Source organism: Polyodon spathula, unplaced genomic scaffold, assembly GCF_017654505.1.
Source record: "Polyodon spathula isolate WHYD16114869_AA unplaced genomic scaffold, ASM1765450v1 scaffolds_740, whole genome shotgun sequence".
NCBI classification, from domain to species: Eukaryota; Metazoa; Chordata; class Actinopteri; order Acipenseriformes; family Polyodontidae; genus Polyodon; species Polyodon spathula.
Window position 1 is genome coordinate 151,064 of NW_024472228.1, and position 22,278 is coordinate 173,341.

A 22,278-nucleotide genomic window follows, 5' to 3' on the forward strand; every position below is an offset into this window, starting at 1 on the left:
AAGTACATATGTTTTTTCAAGGTCCAATCTAATATCCAACCCGAAGACTAAAGGAAATTTGCTTTTGTTTTTTTGAATGGCAAAAACAATTTATAGGTGGAACTGAGTTCTATTCCACCTTCAAATCAATATAAGAAGTATGATGGTATTTATTTTGTAGGTGTGTCTAAAAAGTTCCAGGTTAGATTATTAGGTTTGGGCTTCTGATTTCCGTTTAACTGTAAAAAAAACTCAGGAAATTGTTACTCGGTTCACGTTGACATGACTCATTTCCAGTGAAAAAATGAATGAAATAAAAAAAAAAACAAACATTCCCAGCACAGCTGGGCAATGCCATGCCTGCCTGACTTGTATCTCGCATTGATTTGTTTTTAATACTTAAGGACGCGCCCCAGCTACTGAGTGGCAGCAACTTCCTGCATTTCTAAAAAATTGGAGGATTGTAACAATTTTTTTCGAGATTTAAAACGAGATTACAATTAAAACAGAAGGTTGTTCTTACAAAGCTATAGGGAATGTTTACACGTAAAAACAGAATTGCAAATGTAATTAAAAATAAGCACCGAAAAATGAAATGGAAAAAAAACCAGCAGCCCTAATTATCGCGTCATAGTGTGTAGATGGCTTGTGGTTCATTTGCTGGATGACATCATAGATTCAGAGATCAAAGGATGGGCGGTCTTTTCCTAGTTTAGTAACGGATGTTATTTATAATATAGGGTAAACACATATTTGAAATGTACACTTTAAAAACAAATGATTTATTGCAGTGAACAAGAGTAATACATTTTAATTTCCTTTTTTTCAACACAAATCTGTAAGCATGCTTTTCATATAGATTTGGTTTTCCCCCAGACGCTCTGTAACAAAACATGTTTGTGCAGACCAGGGAAGTAAATATTTCATTTTAGTGAAGATCCTTTTTCTACAGATAAAAACTGTTTAGTAAATATCTCCAGTTTAGCCATAAACAAGGAAGCTGCTGAAACAGAACATTTCCATTTGCTCTCTCTCTCTCTCTCTCTCTCTCTCTCTCTCTCTCTCTCCCCCTCCCTCGTTGTGTGTTTGTTGCGAGAAGCTGTACCATGTACTGCGCTGTATGCCAATGATGGTGACAGAATGAATAATGACAGCACCTTGTCATCAGGGAACAGACCTGCAGATACTCAATCCAATTCTTATTTTGAGAAAGACCTGTTCCTGTATATTTATGTAACTAAGCGCCATTCCGTGTGCCACACACACACAATTACAGAAACGGTGGCAATTGAAATATCGCTACCATTTAATTAAAAGTGTGTGCGTGAGTTTCTTAAAGTAGGGCTAAGTAAAATGGTAGGGTTGTTCCTATTTTTAATATTGAAATGATAGCTGTATTTGAATCTGCCAGTATTTAATTCAGTAGACTGGTAACTTTTTAAGCCTGGCTTTTTTCGAAACACAATATGCAAAAAAGAAATTAGGGATTTTCAACATCAGTGTATAGGGTTAAATTGCCTGCTTTCAGGAAAACATTTCTATTTGCAATTCTTTGATTCTGTAGTTAACAGAAATCCATAACCCCCTAGTGGCGTGTTCTCGGAGTCACTAGTGGTTATTATTGATCCACAGGCTGTCCTGTTGCAATAAACCCAAATGTCAAAACCATGCAGATGCAGTGTGCACACTTTAGCCAAAAAAACTAAAGCAGGACCCTCTGAATAATAATAGATATATAGATAAACTCTGCACAGCATGGGAAATAGAACATGTGCCTTGCTGTGCACTGTGTATGCTGCCACAAGGACTTTCTCTTGCTGGAGCCAGTGAGCAAAGTTCATGAGCATCCTAGGCTTTTTATTATTGCTTTATTATTGCTTTGTCTCTTCCATACTGTAATTTATTGTACTGTAACCCTCAATCTTTGATATCGTTATGGTGTGTTTGTTTTAGTTTAGGTGATAAGGTAATCGCTTCTATTAGTGCAAGGCATTTACTTATCATTGCAAATACTGGACATGCTTGTTATCAGTTCAATGAGAGGAGACTGATCTTTGTAATGTATTGATTTATTTTCATGTCTAACTCTGCTTACAGTATGAAACCCTGCTGCGATAGTGGAAGTACTGCAGTGTAGATTTTCTATATGTCATTGGCTGTCATGTTTATTATTAGTCTTGCATTTAAAAAAAAGGTCGGAACTACAGTACGTTTTGATGTGGGAGACCTGAGAATCACATGGAGATTTGTTTAAACGAGGACTCCTTTACGAGTATCCCATTCCAGTCTCTTAATGGGTTTGAAAATACTGCAAGGACAATCTGCACTCTTTCAGAATGTATGAACTGATGTTGTGTTTAAACATCATGCAGATCTGATCAACACTGAGAGGAGTGCGAACCTCTGCCGTAGTAGTTTGAATACCCAGCTGGCATAGGAATAAAAAACAGAGGTTTCCTTAAATGCACTTCCTTCCACACATGGGGAGTGGGGGTGCAACATCTGTTTGTAAATTCTGGTTTGTGGTTACAAACAAAAGTGTGCTTCTGGTCTAGGACAAGTTAAAACTTCTTTATTCTCCTTTTCTAAGGGTAGGAAAGTACCCCTTTCCACTGGCATATGAGCCATCGGGGCCGCAAGCCCTCGCAGTACAGGTGGTTTTCCACTGGCAATTTGTCGAGCCGAGTGAGAACCAAACCGTGAAACTGGCCTCTCAACACCTCTGAATCTGTATGGCAGTCTTTAGTTTGAGAGACTGCAATGTCAAATTGGTACACAGAGCTGGGAAAGCTCTCAATGAAAAAGTTGAAGGTTTACTAGTGGTGTTTTACAAAGCAAGTTAATTAGGGAAAATGGGCCTTCATTTATTTATTTTTTTTAAATCAATACACCTTGTTCAGTTGAAACCATAACAGGTTCAGAATTTATGAGTTTAAATGTTTGCGCACTTTACTCAGCAAAGAAAGGTGCTTTTATTCCCTGTCAACATTTGAACAAAAGCAGAGGATTTGGAAAGTTTCTTAAAATTGTTCTATAACAGAATGTAGAACTGAAAAACAAATAAAATGAGCAGCAGCAGCTGTTCCCCCATGAACCGAATAGGTCAGTTAACCTCAGCACATCAAAAAAGGCACTAAGGGCTGTATCACAAAGCTATATAATATATATGTGTGACAAAGTTTTAAATAAATCGGCTACAGTACTTTCACTTTAGTTTATTCTTGCTATCCCAGCACTACCTCAAAGTTGAACTGAGGAGAAAACTGAAATTTATATAATACACACACACACACCCACACACACACGTGCTGTGTATATTTTTGGTTTTATTCTGTTAATATTGAGCTACTGTAGTATGTGCTAAACTCTGTTCTCAAGGCACTTCATTGTTCAGGGCTGATGAAGAACATGAAGCTACCTGCCTTCATTAGGTGTGTCTGTACAGTTGGAATTTGTTGCTTTAAAGAGTGATTTTTATCTGAGGTTTGAAAATATATAAAGTGTGTGTATCTATCTATCTATATCATTTGTTTTTTAAATTATTGTTTGGAGTAGGTTTTTAAAGAATTGTAAAATGTGGCAACAAAACTATTGTTCTGTTGCCATAAAAATAATTAATATATCAGACCCCCCCCCCACCTCCATGTTTACATTAAACCTCATTCAGTGATGTATAGATTCAAGCTCTTTGTTTAGAGTGCAACAGTCTGTACATTTGTTCCAGTGATCGCACGAGGTACAAGACTTGCATGTTAAATTGTTTTCATTTTCTGTTCTTTGCCACAAAAAAAAAATATAAAAAGGTACAAAAAGTCCAGTCTGACGTGGGGCTAACATGAAAATATCACATTGATGTTTTGCAATTCTATTATGTGGTTCTTTATTCCATATCACAGCGCTCTATTGCACGAGAAGCTGCTGTGTGTTGTTTCTTGCATCACAGAAGCAGTGTCATGCATTCCAGTAGCCTTGGTAATGAGCACAAATCATCTCAGTGTGCACTTGCAAACGATTATGTTCATGGGAATCTCTTTGTTACAACTACCTACATTGTACAGGCTTCGTTTCACCCTATTGCTGTATGAAGGTGTATGCAGGTTTTCAAATCAATCACACACAAAGTTTATAACCTAGAAGTGTCCCAAACTGTAGAAACAAACATCCAAGCGAAGCATCCATCAATACAAGAAAGAATAGAAAAACAGATTCTGCACTGCAAGCACAACAGAATGCTTGTCAAACCTGGAAAGAGGAGAATAAGAGACCCCCCACTCCCAACTCTATTTCCTTTGTTTCCATTTTAGTTCTGCATCCTCCAGCCACAGTGTTGCTTGCAGATTTAATCAATAACCTTCTGCTGGTGTTCTGCTTGGCTCAGTCGCATAGTGGAAAGAAGGTTTCTGTACTGAAGGAGGGCTCTTGACTGCCTGCAATTGCAATCTTCTTATTGTATTCTAGCTCCTTTTTAAAATAATCAATAGGATTTCAAAGCATTGTAGCAGGTAACGTGACTGACACATGCAGTAAGGGAATGCAAACAAACTGGAAAATCTACAAGGTCTGGATTCTGATGGGGGGGGGGGGGGGGGAGTATAGTCTTCTGAAACTGGTGTGTATAACATACATATTTGTATGAGTTTTTAAAAGAGGTGCCTCCATATTATTATAGGGTTAAAGTTAAAAGCAGGAGATCGCCCTAAAAGATGGTTAATAGTATAGGATAATGTGATTTTTGTTTTAAAGCTGCAGGGGGTAGATTTAAATATATCCTGTGTTTGTGGCCCAGTAACAAGTTCCACTGTCAACCTGGCAGCATTTCAAACGTAACGTCATGAGCCTGGATTGAAAACAAGGGCTGGCAAATTGCAGGAGGAAGCTTGCAACGAGAGCAGAGATTGTATAGCGCACAGTTTTATACATTAACACAATACAGTCAAATGAAATCACTGTGCACGGAATGGAAGGTGGGAAGTGAATGAATAACACCTCAATCGATCGGGGTATGTTTTGCTTTACCCTTCTTTTGATCTTGTGAATGTTTCTTTGGCAGGGGGGTGTGTCCGGGGATGAAGCGCGACGTGTGCTTTTGAGAAGTGAAAGTTGTAAATCCGTTTCAAGACAAGCCACTCACTTATAGTCTTACTCATGAGCTTGCTGGCTTTCTTAATATGTAAAGAGAACTGTATTCCTTGAAAAACAAATCTGAAAATACAGCGCTAGGAGAAGGTATACTGTTAATTTGTCTTGACGGAGCTGTTCACCACGCTGTACTTCTAATATTGGGGACAATCCTGGTACAGCTACACTGCTTCCTCAAACAAAGATGGCAGTAGAAAATGTGGTTAAAAGAACTGGGTGCAGAACTGTGTCATTTCTTTGACGATCTGCAGCTATGGCCAAAAGTTCTCATTGAGACATAATTACAAAAAAAAAAAAAAAAAAAAAAATAGAAAAAAAATACACGAACGTAATTTAGATCATCAAAGAAAAAGTCTACCGGAAGCAGTTGGTTAAATATGTGGGAAAACTACAAAACGCAAAGCGATATGTAAATCAATATGTTAACGTAATATTATTCCACAGGTTTCATTTGACTTTATGAAGCAAAATATGTTAGTTTATAGGTGGTGATGCAAAACGTGTGCCTGTAGCTGTAGGGTTGCCAGCTTTTGGTTTCCTAAAGTAGGGACAGACCCAACAGAACGACCCTTAATAAAGTTTGTGAGGATAAAAACGTAATGTTAAATAACCGAGTCCTGTTTCTTGCCTCTGAACTGCAGTAGGAGCAGTGGCTGGGTCGGATTTTTGTGTTGCTCTGCGCAGTTTTGAAGAGGTCCTTTCTTCCACAAGTGAATTCACGGAACTCCAGGCGTGATTTCTTGACTTTGACACACAGTTCAGCTTTGACAAGGTCAGCGCTCATCCTGTTTCTCTCGTCCGTACTGCAAGTGTGGACAAATGGGCGTCCCTACAAGGCTCGGTCGGTACTCCAGTCTCCAGTGCAGTAGCTGTGCAATGTCAAACCCCGGTCTCTACGCTCACTGTTTTGTTTCCATGGCAGGGAGGAATGTCAACCATCCCGATTGTAATTTAGAGGGAGTTGCACCAGGAATGGTTCATTTAAAACGTGCATTTGCATATTTATCTTTTTACTCATTTCCTGCAAGTAATCTCAAGTAGTATGTTATTGCAGTTGTAGCAATTTCACTGAACAGCAACAGCTTTACTTTGCGCAGTATAACGCCTTCTGTCAAGGCATGTTATCCTTTATTTATTTTAAACACAGTATATTCAAGTATTCTAAAATAGATTAAATATTCAATAGTTTTTTTTTCCTGTTGATGTATTGTTAGAGTAATTATCTGTACCCTAATAATTTGTTTGAACTGAGGGGCGTAACACTAGTTTGTTCTGTCAGATAATTGGTACGTTCTGGATTAAAATAAAATGTCCTGTTGTTTTTACATATTATTATCGGTTACGCATGCTCAGTTTCTGGAGGCCTGAATGAAATCTAACATATTTACCTGATTACATTTTTGTCTGATTACGTATTGTTTTGTTTGCTAGTAGTGGGCTAGAGCGCTGCAAAAGTTACCACGCCCCTTTCTACAGTTCAAAGCCAGAATGAAGTTTTGTATTTCTGCGATTGTTCGCATCTGATTAAGTTAGATAAAACAAAATTTAAAAAAAAGTTAACATAAACACCGTAACAAATAACAACAAAAATAAATACAAACAACATTTGCATGATTAAAAAAAAAATATGTATACAGTGTGTGGTTACATTTAATAGTTTAACGATTTATAAGCAGAAACAATGCATTTAGTAATGTTTGTATATCCTTGATTAATTACACGCCGTTTCTTTTTTTTTTCATTTTAATGCACATTATACGCTGAGCTAAGTCTGCAACTCCCTGTAAAAACTATTTTAAGGAATACTTGGCAGTGATCGGCGTTGTTGGAAAAGTGGAATTTGAATGAACTTTCTGCAACAAACGAAGTCCTTTGTTGGCTGACGCTAATTCAGTTTGACACGTGTGTGGGTGGGTGTGGGTGTGGAAGTGGAAGAGGAGCGAGGAGTCACGTACGCTTGTGTTCAGTACGCTCGGTTCTACAGCCAGGGACTTGTCCACGCCTTTTTGCTCGTAGAAGCACTCCCTTCACATCAGACACGTTAAAACTTAACCCATATAAATCGTGCAACATCAACAGCCTTTAGGCAAATGGGATATATTTTGTAAAAGAAACTTCAACTTGCAAGGCTGAAACTTGGGCTGCTGTGTTTGTATGTCCAAATCGGTTCCAGCCAGCGAGCAAAGTTTACCGGGGCTGTCAGAAGCTTACTCAGGTAAAAAAAAAAAAAAAAAAAAAAAATCAAAATGAAATAACGACTGACTTTACAGCTGTAGCAATACGCGTGTGATCAAATCTGTGCAAAGAACATTGGAAACTGTAATTTTAAACAGTTCTCACTTTTACTAATTAATCAGAAATAACGTTCTCTTATTTCAGATTGTGCGGTTTTTAAAGTTCGGCTGAATCGTAACTTTTTTGTAGGTGTGTCGGGTGCTGGGTCTCTGTGTACAGTACAGTGTAATTGGTACATAATCTACACAGAGTTCACCGCTCTTTTCACTGGACTGTACTTTTCGTTTTTAAATAGGTAGTTATTCTCCATTCTAGTTTATTTAAAAGTTTCACAAATCCGTGTGGCTCAAAGATGAGGCTATTGCCCAACCCATTTGGGCTATTTGAATTATAAACGAGAAGAGTCTTATTACTCTAGTACAACCAGAAACTACAGATTGACGTTAGAAGGATGATTTTTGATGTCGTGGCAACGGATTTTCAAAGTTTTGTTTGTTTGTTTGTTTGTTTGTTTGATAATGCCTCAGTTGTTATCTGAAGGATATACACCTACTGCAGCATGAAAAACAGGTTTTCTGACTGGGATTTGTTGTCATAATTCAGCAGGCGATATCCTGCATCAGTGTGTGAAACCATCTGCAAGAACAGAGATTATGATAGTTATATAATCCAGCTATGTTGTTGTTGCTGCTGTTAATCTTTTTTTTAAAGTGTAAACACCAGTTGCAGCTATACTAACAAAACTGCCAAATTACTGTCGGTCGTCTTTTTAGGCTTCCATATTGGCAATAGACTTTGGTAGTAAGTAACTCAAAAGTTATTCTTTAACCATTGTGCTAGTGTTGTGATGGTTTGCTTTGTATGTATAAAGCAACAAAATCCTAACTGACACAACGCATTTATAGATTTATTTTTTTAGATCACACAGTTAGAAAGAGAATGCTGGCTGCCTTATACTTTGTTTTAAATGTGTGTGTGTGTGAATGCATTCTCTTACCATGTCCAAGTGTAATTCTCTGAAGAATGCTGATGACGCTGTGCTGTATAGTGTTACTGGAAAGCCTGTTGGTGTGATTTTGTTACCTCCCCCCACCTCCTATTTCAAGTCCTGCAGAAAGGGGTTCTGTTAAATGCTCTGCAGGCTTGATCTTTTAGTTTCACTTTCCTCCAAATGTCTTCTCCTGTTGCTTGGGCTGTCAGTAGCACTGCGCTGGGGCAGCGTTCTGTTTGTGTGTGTTTGCTTGTGCACAGTGAGGCGGCTCACTGCAGCGTTCTGGCTGGAGGGGTCATGCACACTCACTAGAGTCATCTGAAGCTGTCCTCAATCAATGGCGAATGGTGCTCATTTACAAACAATGTTCAAAACACTTCTCTGACTGCTGTAAGTGGGTGTGGTGACACAGTAGTGCATTATAAAACTGATATGTGCTGTACCGGCTGTATCATTCACCTTTTGGGATGAAAAAGAGAGACAGTCTGTTTTGATACAATAAGGGGCACCCTTACTTTTAGTTTAACTGTTAACAAACATTGTTAATTTTTAGCTACGGTTAGGGTTAATAAAAACCTGATTTAATTTGCTAAAAATTACTACAGTGACGATTTGAACCGATTTCAAGCATATGATCGACAGGGTATTGATCATCCATAGGGCTCTGGTATTTGATTGATCATTGATAGGGCTCTGGTGTTTGATTGGTCATTGATAGGGCTCTGGCGTTTGCAGTTTTAGCATGAATATGTTTTATTAGCAGTTTAACAGTTAATAAATACAAAATAAAGTGTGACCCAAGTCCTTAGCGAGCAGTTATGTCTGAGTGTTCCTGGCACTGCTGTTAAGATTCTGAATGTTTCATTTCCGGTTTCTTTCAGCAGGTGACACTGGAGTGAAATCGGAAGGAGCCAGCCGGAGCTGATTCGAATTCATCAGCATAGAAGTCCAGTCTAAAAGATGGTGAGTGTGCTTCCACAAGTGGGCTTTTTGTTGTTGCTGGTTTGAGGCAGGGCTGGCCAGCAGAGCCGCAGGGTCTTCTGGTTTTCGTTCCACCAGAGTTTTCAATTACTTAACTGAACCAATTATTTTCTTAATTGGTCAACGCTCTCATTTTTCCAGGTCTTTTTAGCCACTGATGATTTTAAAGGTACCCAGAAAACCTGCAGGATTGTGGCTCTCCAGGACCAGTTAACCACACCTGGTCTGGTGGGTGCTGTGTAATAAAGTCCACCAGCCAAGTTTTGAGAATGTATCACTATTCTACTATAACTGATTTATATTCAGTTAGTACACTGTGTGTAGGGTGTCTCTTACTATAATAACTTATATGCTGCTTTGCTTTGTTATAACTGAGACACTGTACACACAGCGTACTAACTGGAGTGAATTAGTGAAGCGTTCTTGAAAAGTAAAGTATATTACATTTACCATCTACTGTCTGCATGACCTAACAGTGAATTAACCACATTCATAAGCTGATAAAATGTGAAAGAATGTGGGGGGCTGTATGATAACGTATATTATTCATTACTGTGCTGCCCCAGGGATCTGCAAATCAACTTGCAGTGGCAGCTTCTTAGGGTTATGCAAGACAGATAGGGTTATGAGGCGATACAGATCTCTCTGGTGTGTTTCAGCAGGTAATGTAGAAATAAAGGTGTAGACAAAGGAACAACAAATGTACATATTATCATCCTTGCAATTCTTTGCTTCAGTCTGTCTCTGTAGGAAACAAATCACAAATGATTCTTGTAGAGCTGCTGGGAATTTACCAGGAAAACCACCGTCTTAAGTTTCATATAGAAACAGATATCTGCTCAGGAATAGCATCATAATGCTTCAGTTTGTCTGATTGTCTCCTGTAGATCAAATTGGTGGAGCTTCAAAATCAATAGATTTTTATGTCATGCAAGTATCTAGTGATATGTGACATTTGGGAGTCCCGTTGTCATGTAATCCATACTAATCCAAACAGCGCCCTCTAGTGTAACTGCATTGGCACAGCGTGACTGGTGTGTCCTGCTTTGGAATACAGAGGTATGTTAAGATGGATCGTATCAGGAATTGAATTTAGGGTAACCCAACGCTTCAGTACTTTGTCAGTAAAAGTCGTGTTACCCGATGCACAGTCAGATGCATTCCCAGTTTCCAGTTCGATTTGGTATGATCCCCAAAATAATAGCCATGGAAAGAACTCTTTGTACACCTTTTAATTTGTATTGCCTAACTGTCTAATGGATCTCAGTGAACCCTAGTAGCAATAAAGTGATCTTAGACTGCCTGCAATTTTTAAAAGCTTTTGTTCTCAAATTGTCAAAGGGACACTCATTGCTGTTATTATTCCAGTGACACTGTGGAGGGCTTCACAGATGGGTAATTAATGTAACATGTGACGGAGTACAGTGGGCTCTGAAGACTCCTATTCTATCACTTGCATCTCAGCTGTTTTATTCAATCTATCAAATCCTAACCATAATATGTAGAAACTTTTCTTTGCGTGTGAAAATCCACCAAAAATTGATATACCAATGAATCTGCTTTTATATCATAGCTTTAGAAATGAAAACAGTAGCAGCGCTGATATTCTCTGTACGTCTTTGTAAAGAAGGGGTTGATTTGTAAGCATATGGAAGCATATCGTTCTGTCTTGGTGAAAAATGACAAAGGCTTAAAAATACAATTTCCGTACCTCTTGGCATCATCTCGCATTGTTTTGCTACAGCTCTTTTTTTGATCAGATTAAGTCGATTTATCTTGCCACGACGCTGAGTTCAATTGCGTAACTGGTAATGGGACCCCCTCCCCTCGACTCTTCCATTGTCCTATGTGCTGCTGCGTGGAATACAAGTGAAAGGCACAGACCAACTGAAAAACAATAAGGGGGTGATGTTATTGTTAAGAGTCAAATGAGAGTGTTTAGATATACACATTTTAGAAATAACATATTGCGTGTTTGGGAGAGAGCTGCATGGCTGCAGAGCTCCGTTTGTAAAGGGGACAGATGCTGGAACGCAACGACTGTGCCCAGAGAGGAATACTGTTCTGCTGCTGAGCCCCTGGGATGGGGAGTCCTGGCACAGGGACAGAGGGCAGAGCAAAACCGAATCACATCGAGGTTCACAAAACCGATTCCTTCTGTTGTATTTGCAAGTAGGCTCTGAGATTCCAAGACGCATTTGAACGGGTGTAATTTCCTGGCGTGGCTAGTGGACAGGCTAGCAAGGTAAACTGTTCACAGCAACTAAAGAAACGCTCCCGAGTTAGTTCTGAACTGTTTTGTTTGCATTATTGAATAAGCAGTGAATACGCCCTTTCAAATGCAGATTTTAAAAGCGCACGCAGTTTGCAATCAAAGCCTTTGTGTTACCTTAGCAATTGCAATAAAAACTACAATTCACTTCATTTATCTGCTGGAGCAGATGGAATCCTGATTTACCACAATGATGTATTAGCTTTGAAAACTGACCCATATGATATTAACTGAGCTGAAAACTGGCTAGTTAGCCTTTAAAAGAAGACGCGCTCACTCCCGTGATGATGGGGAGACCCTCCTCCTTCCTCTTCCAAAGGAACATGGGCAGCAGTATCTTTCATTAGAGATTCAAACTGCAGGAGAGTTTTAACAATCTATTTAATAGAGTTTTGATTTTATCTATCACTGTAGTCTTGTGTTATTTAGTTTAACAGAACAAATAAAGCTTTCAGTAACTGCATAATGAAAATGCAATCCAGTATTCCACCTGGCATATCATGTAAGTTTAAAAGAATGATCAATACTTAATGCTGTTGAGAATATTCACAATTATTTTATTTTTTTTAAGGAGAATAAAAACAGCAATTCAAGTTAAACTCAAAATAAACATCCAAGTGATTCTTGGGCATTCTAAAAGTTCCAGTTTTGTAACAGTTGTATTTTAACTATTGGTGCTGTTGACACTTTGGAGTCAAGTTATATGTGACCTTTCCTCTTTCTTTTAAATAAAGACATTACTGTTTCTGCTTTGTGCCGCCTGAGATCCATTACAAAGCAAGTCTCGATTATTGGGCGTTGTCAGCCTAATGCTACAGTCAGCTCTGTAAGGCTTTTAAATATAGACAGCAAATGCTTGCATGGCAACATGCTGTATGTGTGCTCAGGGCAGCATTATAAGGTAAACTGAAAGGGTTGCTGTGACAGGATGACATCACTGGTTGCTGTGACAGGATGATGTCACAGGATGACATCACTGGCAAGCTGTTTCTACCAGGAAGGAGGATGGTTGGTTGCAGGTTTAAACACAAACGCGCATTTAAATTACACTTTACAAAACAACAAACAAAAACACAGGACCAAAATAAACTGGCACGGTGGCCAAAATAAACATTCAAACAAAACAATAGAAAAACGCATTTAACTACCGTGGCTTCAAGATGAGCCGCCTCTTCCATTCACAACACAGCTTCACAAAACTCCCCTGAACACCAATGATAATTTCTCTCTCGGTAATTACAGATACATTTACAAGCACAGCACACATACCTTCACCAGCTGTCACTGGCATTAACTCTCAGCCCTAATTTCCTCTATCCCCCACGAACCACCTATTTTTACACCTGTGGCTGGAACCTTCATTAATCATTTAAACATTTATTCAATTGACAGCTCCAGCCGCATTAACACGTGTGTTTGCAGGGAGGATTTTGACTCCTTCCCTGCCACCCAGTACTCCACACACCAGTGCCCTGGCAGGTCTTCCACCCTGCTGTGCTGCCACACACCTACACCAATAACAACACACAACACACCCAAACAATAATAACCGCAACAGTGCAAACAGAATACTAATAAACACAGGGCCGGGCGGGATATACCCTGTCACAGTTGCCAATGGAAGTGTGTGCTTGTTGATTTCTGGATGTTGCAAGTCAGTTGCATCACAAGAGGTGGTTTTGTTTTTCCTTCCTGTATGATGTGCTGCACATACTGTACGATGTATTTCAGATGATACCCTGAGGAGTTCGTACTTGGGGACAAGGTTAAATATAATGCAACCCTTGTTGACGACTAATGACTGATGAGTCATCATAGAGATTACTTCAGCCCAGGTGAGCAGCTGTGATCTGCGCATAAAAAAAAAAAAACCTATCTATCCAGTGCCATGTTGATTTGAGTCTGGTCTAAAGCAAGCTTGTTGGTTAAAGTCTTCAACTTGAAACCGGTTGCATGAACACAAGGAGGGTGGAGCTGTGCTTAGGCTTTCCATCCTGAATTAAAATAAGCCTGTTTTAGAAGTAATGAAACTGACCTGTGGGCACACTGCGAAGGACGGCAGCGATAACACAACGGCATCTGAAGCGCTCAGAAAGCACACGAAACACAACCCTGTTTGTGAACATGGTCAGGACTTGAGAACACGCCAAGTAATCTGAGAAGCAAGACTCTACAAACCAGTCGCTGACATTTGACATTTGATACTATGGTGTTGCAGTAGCCGTTCCAGATTTTACTAGGAGCTTATTTGGTTGCTCCCGAGTTTAAGTGTGAATTTGTATGCTGAGCTGTTACTTCAGTTCACTGCTTCTGGTTCCCACTAGTGTAACAATGCATGTCATGATAGTAACAAAAAGATATGTGACCGGATGGTAGTTTATAGGGCTAATGGGCCACCAGTTTTAACACTAATTTGAGAGCACTTTACCAAAGGTAACATTCGTTTGTCTACAATTCATGCTACTCTGGGTCGGTGAAATATTAGGCAGATGATCATTAAAAGATCTGCAGGGATTTTGGTGTGTAGAGTGTGCATGATGACACAGCTCCTCTCTTGAAATACATACAGGTACAGTAGCATTCCCTTTTATAAGAAAAATATAATATTGTTATTATTGTAGCTTTCTCCACAAACTCAACAATTAGGAACATCTTTCAAACCCTGCTCAGTAATTCGCAACTGAAAGTGTGTGTGTGTGTTTTCTTTTGGTTCTAAGTTGCATATGGTGCATTGTAATGGAGTAGACCACAGTGTGTTGTAGATTAATAGTAGAATTGCATTGCTTCATCCAGTGCAGTGCATTGCTGGTGAGCTTGTAGACGAGTGGAACATGCCTATCTATTTCTGTGTTTTTGTTGTGTGGCCTGGTGTATCTTTAGATGTGCTGGTGGTGCATTAACCTAGGGTATCAATGTACAGCTCTTAAACTCCTCAAGAAGGTGGGCTGTGTGAGCACAGGGCAGCCGAACAGTGTAATCGCCACATTAAGTGGCCAGTTCATCTAATTTCCTCAAAGCCTTGCTGCTTGATGTGTGTCCATCTTGCTGCGGTAATGGAATGCAGAAAGATGCATCTCTCTGAAGAGGTTTGGTGGAATAAATGAGTCCTGGGTTTTGCACCCTTCCTCCCCTCAAGCTTGTGTTTATTTAAAGACTGCTGCGCTGCATTTACAATATTGTGTAGAGCACCCCTGCAAGGACGACCGACTGGCAGCACTAGAGCACTCTTTCATTGACAAGAATGTAATGCAGTAGTCTCTGCATATAGGAACGCCTCCTAAGAGAAGACTCCACCCAAGAGAACACCCTTGTGGTGAAACAGATTTTCCCCATTGTAAATGCTCTGGCTAAAGGAACAGGAAATTCGCTTAAAACAACAGCGTTTTGGCACCGCTAGCGATTCCTTCACATCTGATACAGAACCGCTAGCGTCCTATCATTGCCTCGTTTTGTATTCTGATTTCCACGAGTGCTCCGCATCACTACAAAATGGCATGCAAACACGTCACGCTTTCTCTTGCTGGAAAAAGTTGAAAATGGTTCGAGCTCCTGGGAAAAAAACCTGAATTGGACCACAAGTCGCCGAGCAATTTTTTTCTGTTCTGGCGAGTTGCTTCGCCATTCTGTTAAATAATTTGGTGCATGTCTTGAATATTGCTCCTGTACAGGTATTCATGATTAATCTAGAGCTGGTGCTGCTGCTGCCTACACTTGCCTATTGCTTTTCTCTTTTATTCATTTCATATGCTGATGCATGTGCGTCATGATGAGTAAGAAGTATTTTATTTATTTATTTATTGGTTCATATTGTGTCTGGTGGTCAACTCCGTCTTAAAGAACACTTTGGTTAAGAGAGCACTTTGCTTGTTCCCTAGGGGTGGTCTCTTAGCTGGAGAATGCTATATTTAAACAACTGTGGACTGCTGGCATTAATTAGGTTTAGCGCAATGCACATATGACAATGTGTAACTAATCCTCTAGTATTTCTGTCCCAGGTTTGATCTTGGTCTTTGTTCGGCTAAAGGATGTTTAGACTGTGCTGCATATTTCTAACTGGATCTGCATTATGTCTCATCCTTTGGTGGTTGAACCTTAGGTTGTTACAAATACAAGGCGCCTGAAACCAGCATCCACAGTGGTTGTTCTGTTTGCACTCTGGCTGGGGCAGCGACATGGTAGTCACAGTTCCTCTCTGCTAGAGAGTTCCTGTATAGCAGGGATGCTGATGCAATGTAGATCTCTTGAGGCAGTGAGTCACGTGGTGCTCCTCAGGCTAGTACAGTACAAATCAGCTAGCGAGAAGAAAGCAGCAGAGTGCTGTGTCATTGGAGCATGGTGGTGTTTCCTGAGCCCTCCCTCCCACCCCACCTCTTTCGCAATGACATGGCACGCTAAAGAAGCCAATGCAGTTGCAGAAGATCAGAAAAGCAAAAACCGCAGCAACAGGAAATCATTGTGTCAGCCAGCAAAGGCACCTTGTGTGCTGTATACAGTCTGAAGCCTGTGGGTTTTGTTCAGGAAGCAAGCTTCTAAAATGCTTTCCTGAAATGGTTAAAGGAAGATTTTTGCATGTGACATCTTGTGGGTCCCCACACATCCTCACATACCCTGTTCCTAGCAGTTGTATTTTCTCCCACTAGGAGTGCATGGCATGGATCTGGACTTTGTCAATGTTTTTGCACTGCTTGCCAAATTTGTGATGACGCTTTCAAAGGGCATTCTTTAGCACTGTTTATTAAGCGTATTCAGTTTTGAAATGTCTTTTAATATGTTTGAAGCAGAGGCAAAGTGTGAAACGCTGCATTTCTGCTCTGTCTCCTCTTGCTCCCAAATATCATCTTGCAGACGGCTCTAGCAGTCTGGCATAGACCGTTGTACAGGGAGTCGTGCTTTTTATTGTTTTGCAATCTGCCTTGTTTTGCAGGCAGGCAGGAGAGAGAGAGGGAGGGATGGATGGAGGGGAGTAAAGGATGGAGAGAGAGTGAGTGGTGGATAGAAAAGAGAGCGAGAGAGAATGTGATTGCTGTAGGTGGAGCCTAGCTATTAGTCTGTCCCCTCCCCCTACATCTCCACTGCTCCGTGCACCTGCTCCTGTTTTTGCCTGACTGAAGGGAAATCTGCATCTTTTTCTTATGGACTATCCTGCTTTTCATGCCTGAAGACCCTGCACTGTGTGCACGGTGCGATCTTAATACAAAGCTGGGGATCAGTGTTGATGCGGGACTGGGCTTGCGCCGGGGGTGGATAATGATGGTTGTGCCGGCACTGTGTGCTCCATCAGAGCTGCTTCCTCGGCTGCCTGTCCTCCCGGCACAGCCCATCCTCCTCCTCTGAACATGAGTCTGGCAGCGAGGATTTCCTGCTCCATGCTGAACTGCTTTGTAAGTCTCGTCTCCCTCCCTTTTGCAAGCACAGTGCTGCAGAATATCCCTCCTGGAAGCAAGTACTTTATCAAAACAGGTTCACTGCAGACCGGTCCAACCTGGATTAGAAACTTTATTATTATTATTATTATTATTATTATTATTATTATTATTATTATTATTATTATTATTAATGTTCTTGTTGGTTAGCACTGAGTTTGAACAAATATCTGGGAATTGTAGTTCTTGTGTGTTATTGCAGAGGCTGAAAGCAATGGGAAGGTGTGGCTTTAACGCAGAAAGAAGTTGTTGTTGTTGCTGTTTACTGTTTCATCCATTTTTTTAAAGAAACAAATCTGTTTTAGTAATGACCTGAAACCTTCAATAGAATGATTTCAAACATGCCATTTTAGTTTTTGAATTCCAGTTGAGGTTTGCAACTCTTCCAGGGCATCGGATTAGGGACTGGGGTGGGGGTTTAAACAAAAAGGTTTTTGTCCCTGAATGGGAGCAGATCAGTGTAGGTTTAACGGGGGGGATTCACTCTGATCTCACTCAGTTAAAATATGAAATATGTTGTAAAGGTGATGGAAGCTACACATTCAGTTATAGGTTCTGTAGAATAAATGCAAAAGACTGGCTTGATATTAAAATAATGTTATAATAGTGAACCAGAAACCATATGTGCCTGTCTCTGTGTTTACATTATCACAGTGTGTGTTTGTCTCTATGCATTTCCACAGTCCCTGGGGAGAGTCCAAGCTTGGTGTTTGAATGGTCCCACAGAGATTCATGGGTTCTGTCTAATATAGCAAGTATTATATGTTTATTACACTTGCGTGAAACATGTATTACAGTGGGATTAGCATTCAGGTACTTATTCCCTTTATTCCAGCATAAAATTTAAACCTCCAATTTGAAATTCCTCATTGTAGAAATGTTCTCTTTTAGTTTCGTAGTTTGATCCTTAGTGGAAGAATTAAGTAAAAAATTTGGAATAGGATTTGTGACCTAACTTCTGTATTGTAGTATTAGTGAGGATGCCATAGTTTTTAAAGCAGTGTTTAAATATGCTTATTAATATGTATCCTTCGTGCTGTATTGCAGCTGTACAGCAGACCTGCAGAACAGATTGGGCAGGTGTTGGTAAACTTCTCTTTTTCCTAAACTAGCCCTCAAGGATCTTAAGACCTCCCTGCTGACACCATACAGCTGTACACATGGATCAGTGCTGGACGTGGAGTGCTTTAGGCACTCGCTGCTAATAGACCAGTGTATTGGAGCCTGTGTGATCAGACTGATCTCTCCAGCAGACCTCTGTTCATACAGCAGCCCAGCTGGTAAAATGGGGAATAGAGGCATCCCAGCTTTACGCGTTCCTCTGCATCTATAACACTGTATACTTCAAACCAGACGTGACTGGTTTCATTTCATTTCCGTTCGTTTTGTCAAAGGTAGCTGTGGATCAGTTGCGCTACGTTCAGATGTTGAATGTAACCGTTAGAGATCCGGTACTGTACTAGAGCATCAAAACGAGTATCTGTGTGTCGGTGGCAGAATTGTATCCGTGTATAGCAAAGCACGGCCCGTCGATGCTATGTTCTCTTTGTTAGGGCTTGATCACGCACCAACACAGTGTTTTTAAATATTTAAACTTTAAAAAATATTTACACATAGGAAAGTGAGATTCCTAACCCACCCCTGCTGCAAGCTCTGTGTTTCTTCTTCCCTGAACTTGGCTCTTTTTATACCAGTGGGAGGTCTCCTAACAAAATCGGATATATATTGTGTGTTTCCATGGCAACCAGGTGTAGTAAAAGGTTGTGAATCGCACTGGAACAAACGATGAGTGCCAGCAGTTGTAAGGAAGAGATTACTTGGCTGGTTCTTCTCTTGAGACAAATGGACCGCACACAAACAAAGTGAAGAAAATCTTAACACCAAAACCGTTCCTTTTGTTTAAGTTATGAATGCCTTTAAACATGAGCGCAAATGTAGCGCGTTAAAACATGCGCCAGCCGTGACCTTTACTCCAAATTGAATGCCTGCCTGCCTGCCTGTTCTTCAGTACAGTACAGTGCCATACAATACAAACATCGAGGACACATTTTTATAACCATACTGTTGGGAAATGTAACGCTACTGTATTTATAACCCAAAATAAATACATCAAAAATGTAATTTGATTCCTTGGCTGTGTTCCTGAACCCTATACCTACAATACCTGACAGACAATTTATACTTGCATGTAATTTCATTTACTAAAAAGCTCAGTGTTTTTTTTTTTTGGCCATTTTTGTTTCTTGATTTTAAATTTTCTGTGCTTGTCAGATATTGACAGGTTGAGAAATGCATTACAGGATTTTAAAATCTGTCGAAGATTGGGGAGGACGATGACGACAAAGAAAACACTGGTGTCGTGGTGCTGTGAATGTCCTATACTTTGCTCTCGTGTGTGTGGGGGCTGTGTGCTTGGTTAGAAGAGTATTTTAAGGAGCTCTTTATTCTGGGGCTGTGGAATGGCAGTGGGTTGTTTGGTGGGGGAGGGGTGTTGCTGTAGGCAGAGTGACACAGCACAATCCAGACAGTAAGAAAGGCATTCAGACTGAACTGCTCTCCTCTTTCACAGTTATATCACTGAAACCACTTGTATTCCTGCACTTTGAGCACCCAGTTTATCAGTAAAACAATGTGTTTATAAAAAGGTGAATGATTGAATTTCTCTTTTATATCACTGTAAACACTGTCCTTGAGATGAAAAGGTTGAGCTAGGTAATTAAAAATAAATTAATAAATAAATGACCATTTTATATACAAGGGTTGTGTGTGCCTGATGAGGGGGATGGGTGTTGAAATGGGAGTGCTTCAAAGGTTGAGGGACGCTAACACTAGGAACACGACTGTTCAAAGGACTGTGTTGGTATTTACCCTCTGTTTGATTTATGGCTTTGTTTTACTCCTGTCTTGCTGTCATGGGCATGGTGTGTTTTTTTTTTGGGGGGGGGGGGGGGGGGTTTGGAATGTGATGTTGAGGTACTTCCCTCCAGGAGAGCCTTTGAGATCAAGGACAGCTCAGCGGAGGGATTCATCCCCGTTTGATTGACAGCCTTTTCATCCCGTTTTCAAATCAAAGCAAGAGCCAGGGAGTAAGAACCGGGCATTGCGTTCTTTTTTTAAGGCTAAAGTTAGCTAAAATATTGTTATATTGTACACGAGCTGCATGCAAAATGATCACGTTCCCTCCTGCAACGATTCGTGTTTTGTGTTCCCACAACGCACAAGTCATTGCAGTGGGAGCTTGCTGCAGCAGGGATGTGGATGAACTAGGATGCTTATAAAAGACTTTCCCTTTCTCCAGGTTCATTAATGACCCGCGATGTGTGAATAAAATATCCAAACAAAGACCACAAAGGACTGCTGTAACCAGACCATAATCATTTTCAATAAGAACTTTTTTTGTGCTTGCTGTTTTTGTGAGCTTGGCTTTTCAACAGATCATATTACCCAGAAGCTACAGTCAAAATAATGAACGATTATGCAGGTTTGCCTACCTCCTCGTAAGTAGTGTAGGTAAAGGTAACATAAGCTAATATCACGTTAGAGGGCCTTTCGGGGGGTAAAAGGGAAACCTGTTCTTGGAGGAGAAAGCAGCTCTCTGTAAATTGGACCAGAACTTGTTATCTGCAGTAATGTAATGTCAGTAATCCATATGGCTGGGGTTCTGTGGATTGACTAATCACAGCGCACTATAGCCATCAGTGAAAAGTGATCTTTTACCTACAATGGTGCGTGTTGCTGGATTTTAATACTGTTTTATATTATTATTAGTAGTAGTAGTAGTAATATTTGGAGCTAGAGGGTTCTCCACTGCTGTCTTCAAGCACCATAACTGTCCAGATTATTGTTTTGAATTCTTACAGTCTAGTCTGCATTGTAACCTGAGGCACAGTACACTGTAAGAAACAGTGCTGATTTAAAATGCTAGATTGGTATGTTAGTATAGTGTGTTTGGAGTCAGGATTGCTAGAACTCTGAGTCTGCAGTGTGTTTCATATACAGCAGCGTGTTGTTCTGGGTTGGGCTCATTATGAATTCTGCAAGGACGCCTCTTGTGACTCTGCTTTCACTACAGTTTCAAAGGCAGCGAGGTGGAACGAAAGACTGGTATTACAGGGATCTCGATGGGGGGAAAACAACAAGGATGTTTCCTGCAGCTGAGCTGCTACCCACAACATTTATATTCATGCTTCCCAGTGTGAGTTTCCCTTTTGTCAGGTTTCCCCCTTTTTTTGTTTGAATTTTTAATGACCTACAATAAGCCTCCCGGCTTTCACTACCTGCCAAGAGCAATGCCTCTTGCGCAGTACAAGCACAGCTTCCAGAGCGACCACACGCACTTGAACCAGCGCGTCAACAGGGTTATTCAGCACTGCAGCTTATAAAGGGTCCAGAGTGATACTTGTCAAAGCTAATCCATACTTGACAGCCATACAGAAACTGGGCTGTGAAGTACCCTTGACAGTGGAAACACTTTAAATGCATCCTTTTCTTTCTTTCTTTATTTGCATTAGTATCTCTGGTCCATTCGGCAGTGGCAGCCAGGCCCATTGCTGCAATGCAGATCCATCCCAACAGGTTCATGTGAGGTGACATGAGCACTGTGGTTTCTGCAGAGCGCTGTTGCTGCACCTTCTGTCTCAGGCTCCAGCCTCCACCCTGTTTGCACAGTTTTTAAAACGTATTGCATTGATTAGCAGTTGGATTGCGTCTAATGAGATGTGTCAAATTCTATTAACCAGAGTGCATGGCTCTGTTAAAATGACGTAATTATAGTGCTGTATAGAACAGGCGGTGAAACTGTGTTAAGAGAAGGGTGCACGAATGTCACTGATGCAGATGTGCATGTCATGGTCCTAATGGACGATGTAAGGTTAAAGTGATCCCCAGTGTTTTGTTAAATAAAAAACTTAAGAAGAGCTGTGTTACATACATTTGTATCAATAAAAGGGTTAAAACCCATAAACCATTAGGTGCACTACAAAGGACTTGCGTGGTGTTTGATGGTACTGAACCACTTCACTCTTGATCAGGTCCAAGCACTCTGACTCTGTTGTAGTTCCCTGGGTCAATACAGGATTTTCATGGCCAATTTGTGATGAATTTAGTATGAAAATCTAGGTCTCTTGTGGTATCCTTTTTGAAGTTATTAAGCACCTTGTGCATTTGTAGCCAATATTATATTCAGGAAACAAAAGAACTAAGAACCAAGCGGGGAAAATCTGAGATGAGAAAAAAAAATGCATTGCTATTTGGATAAT

The 22,278-nt window shown here is 40.3% G+C and overlaps 1 protein-coding gene across 8 annotated transcripts in view; it reads left to right on the forward strand.

The window, feature by feature from the left end:
* The first annotated feature begins 4,552 nt into the window (after positions 1-4,552).
* mtmr4 (myotubularin related protein 4) overlaps positions 4,553-22,278 on the forward strand; it is a 44,850-nt gene continuing 27,124 nt past the window's right edge. For 3 of the 8 annotated variants that reach the window (XM_041241024.1, XM_041241025.1, XM_041241030.1), the window contains exon 1: positions 16,663-16,978. In XM_041241024.1, the coding sequence (XP_041096958.1) occupies positions 16,934-16,978 (45 nt within the window). In that variant the 5' untranslated portion in view covers positions 16,663-16,933. Of the gene's footprint in view, positions 4,980-7,038; positions 7,334-9,225; positions 9,308-16,661; positions 16,979-22,278 lie in introns of those variants that run through there. The other 5 variants (XM_041241028.1, XM_041241029.1, XM_041241026.1 and 2 more) reach the window with 5 other exon arrangements.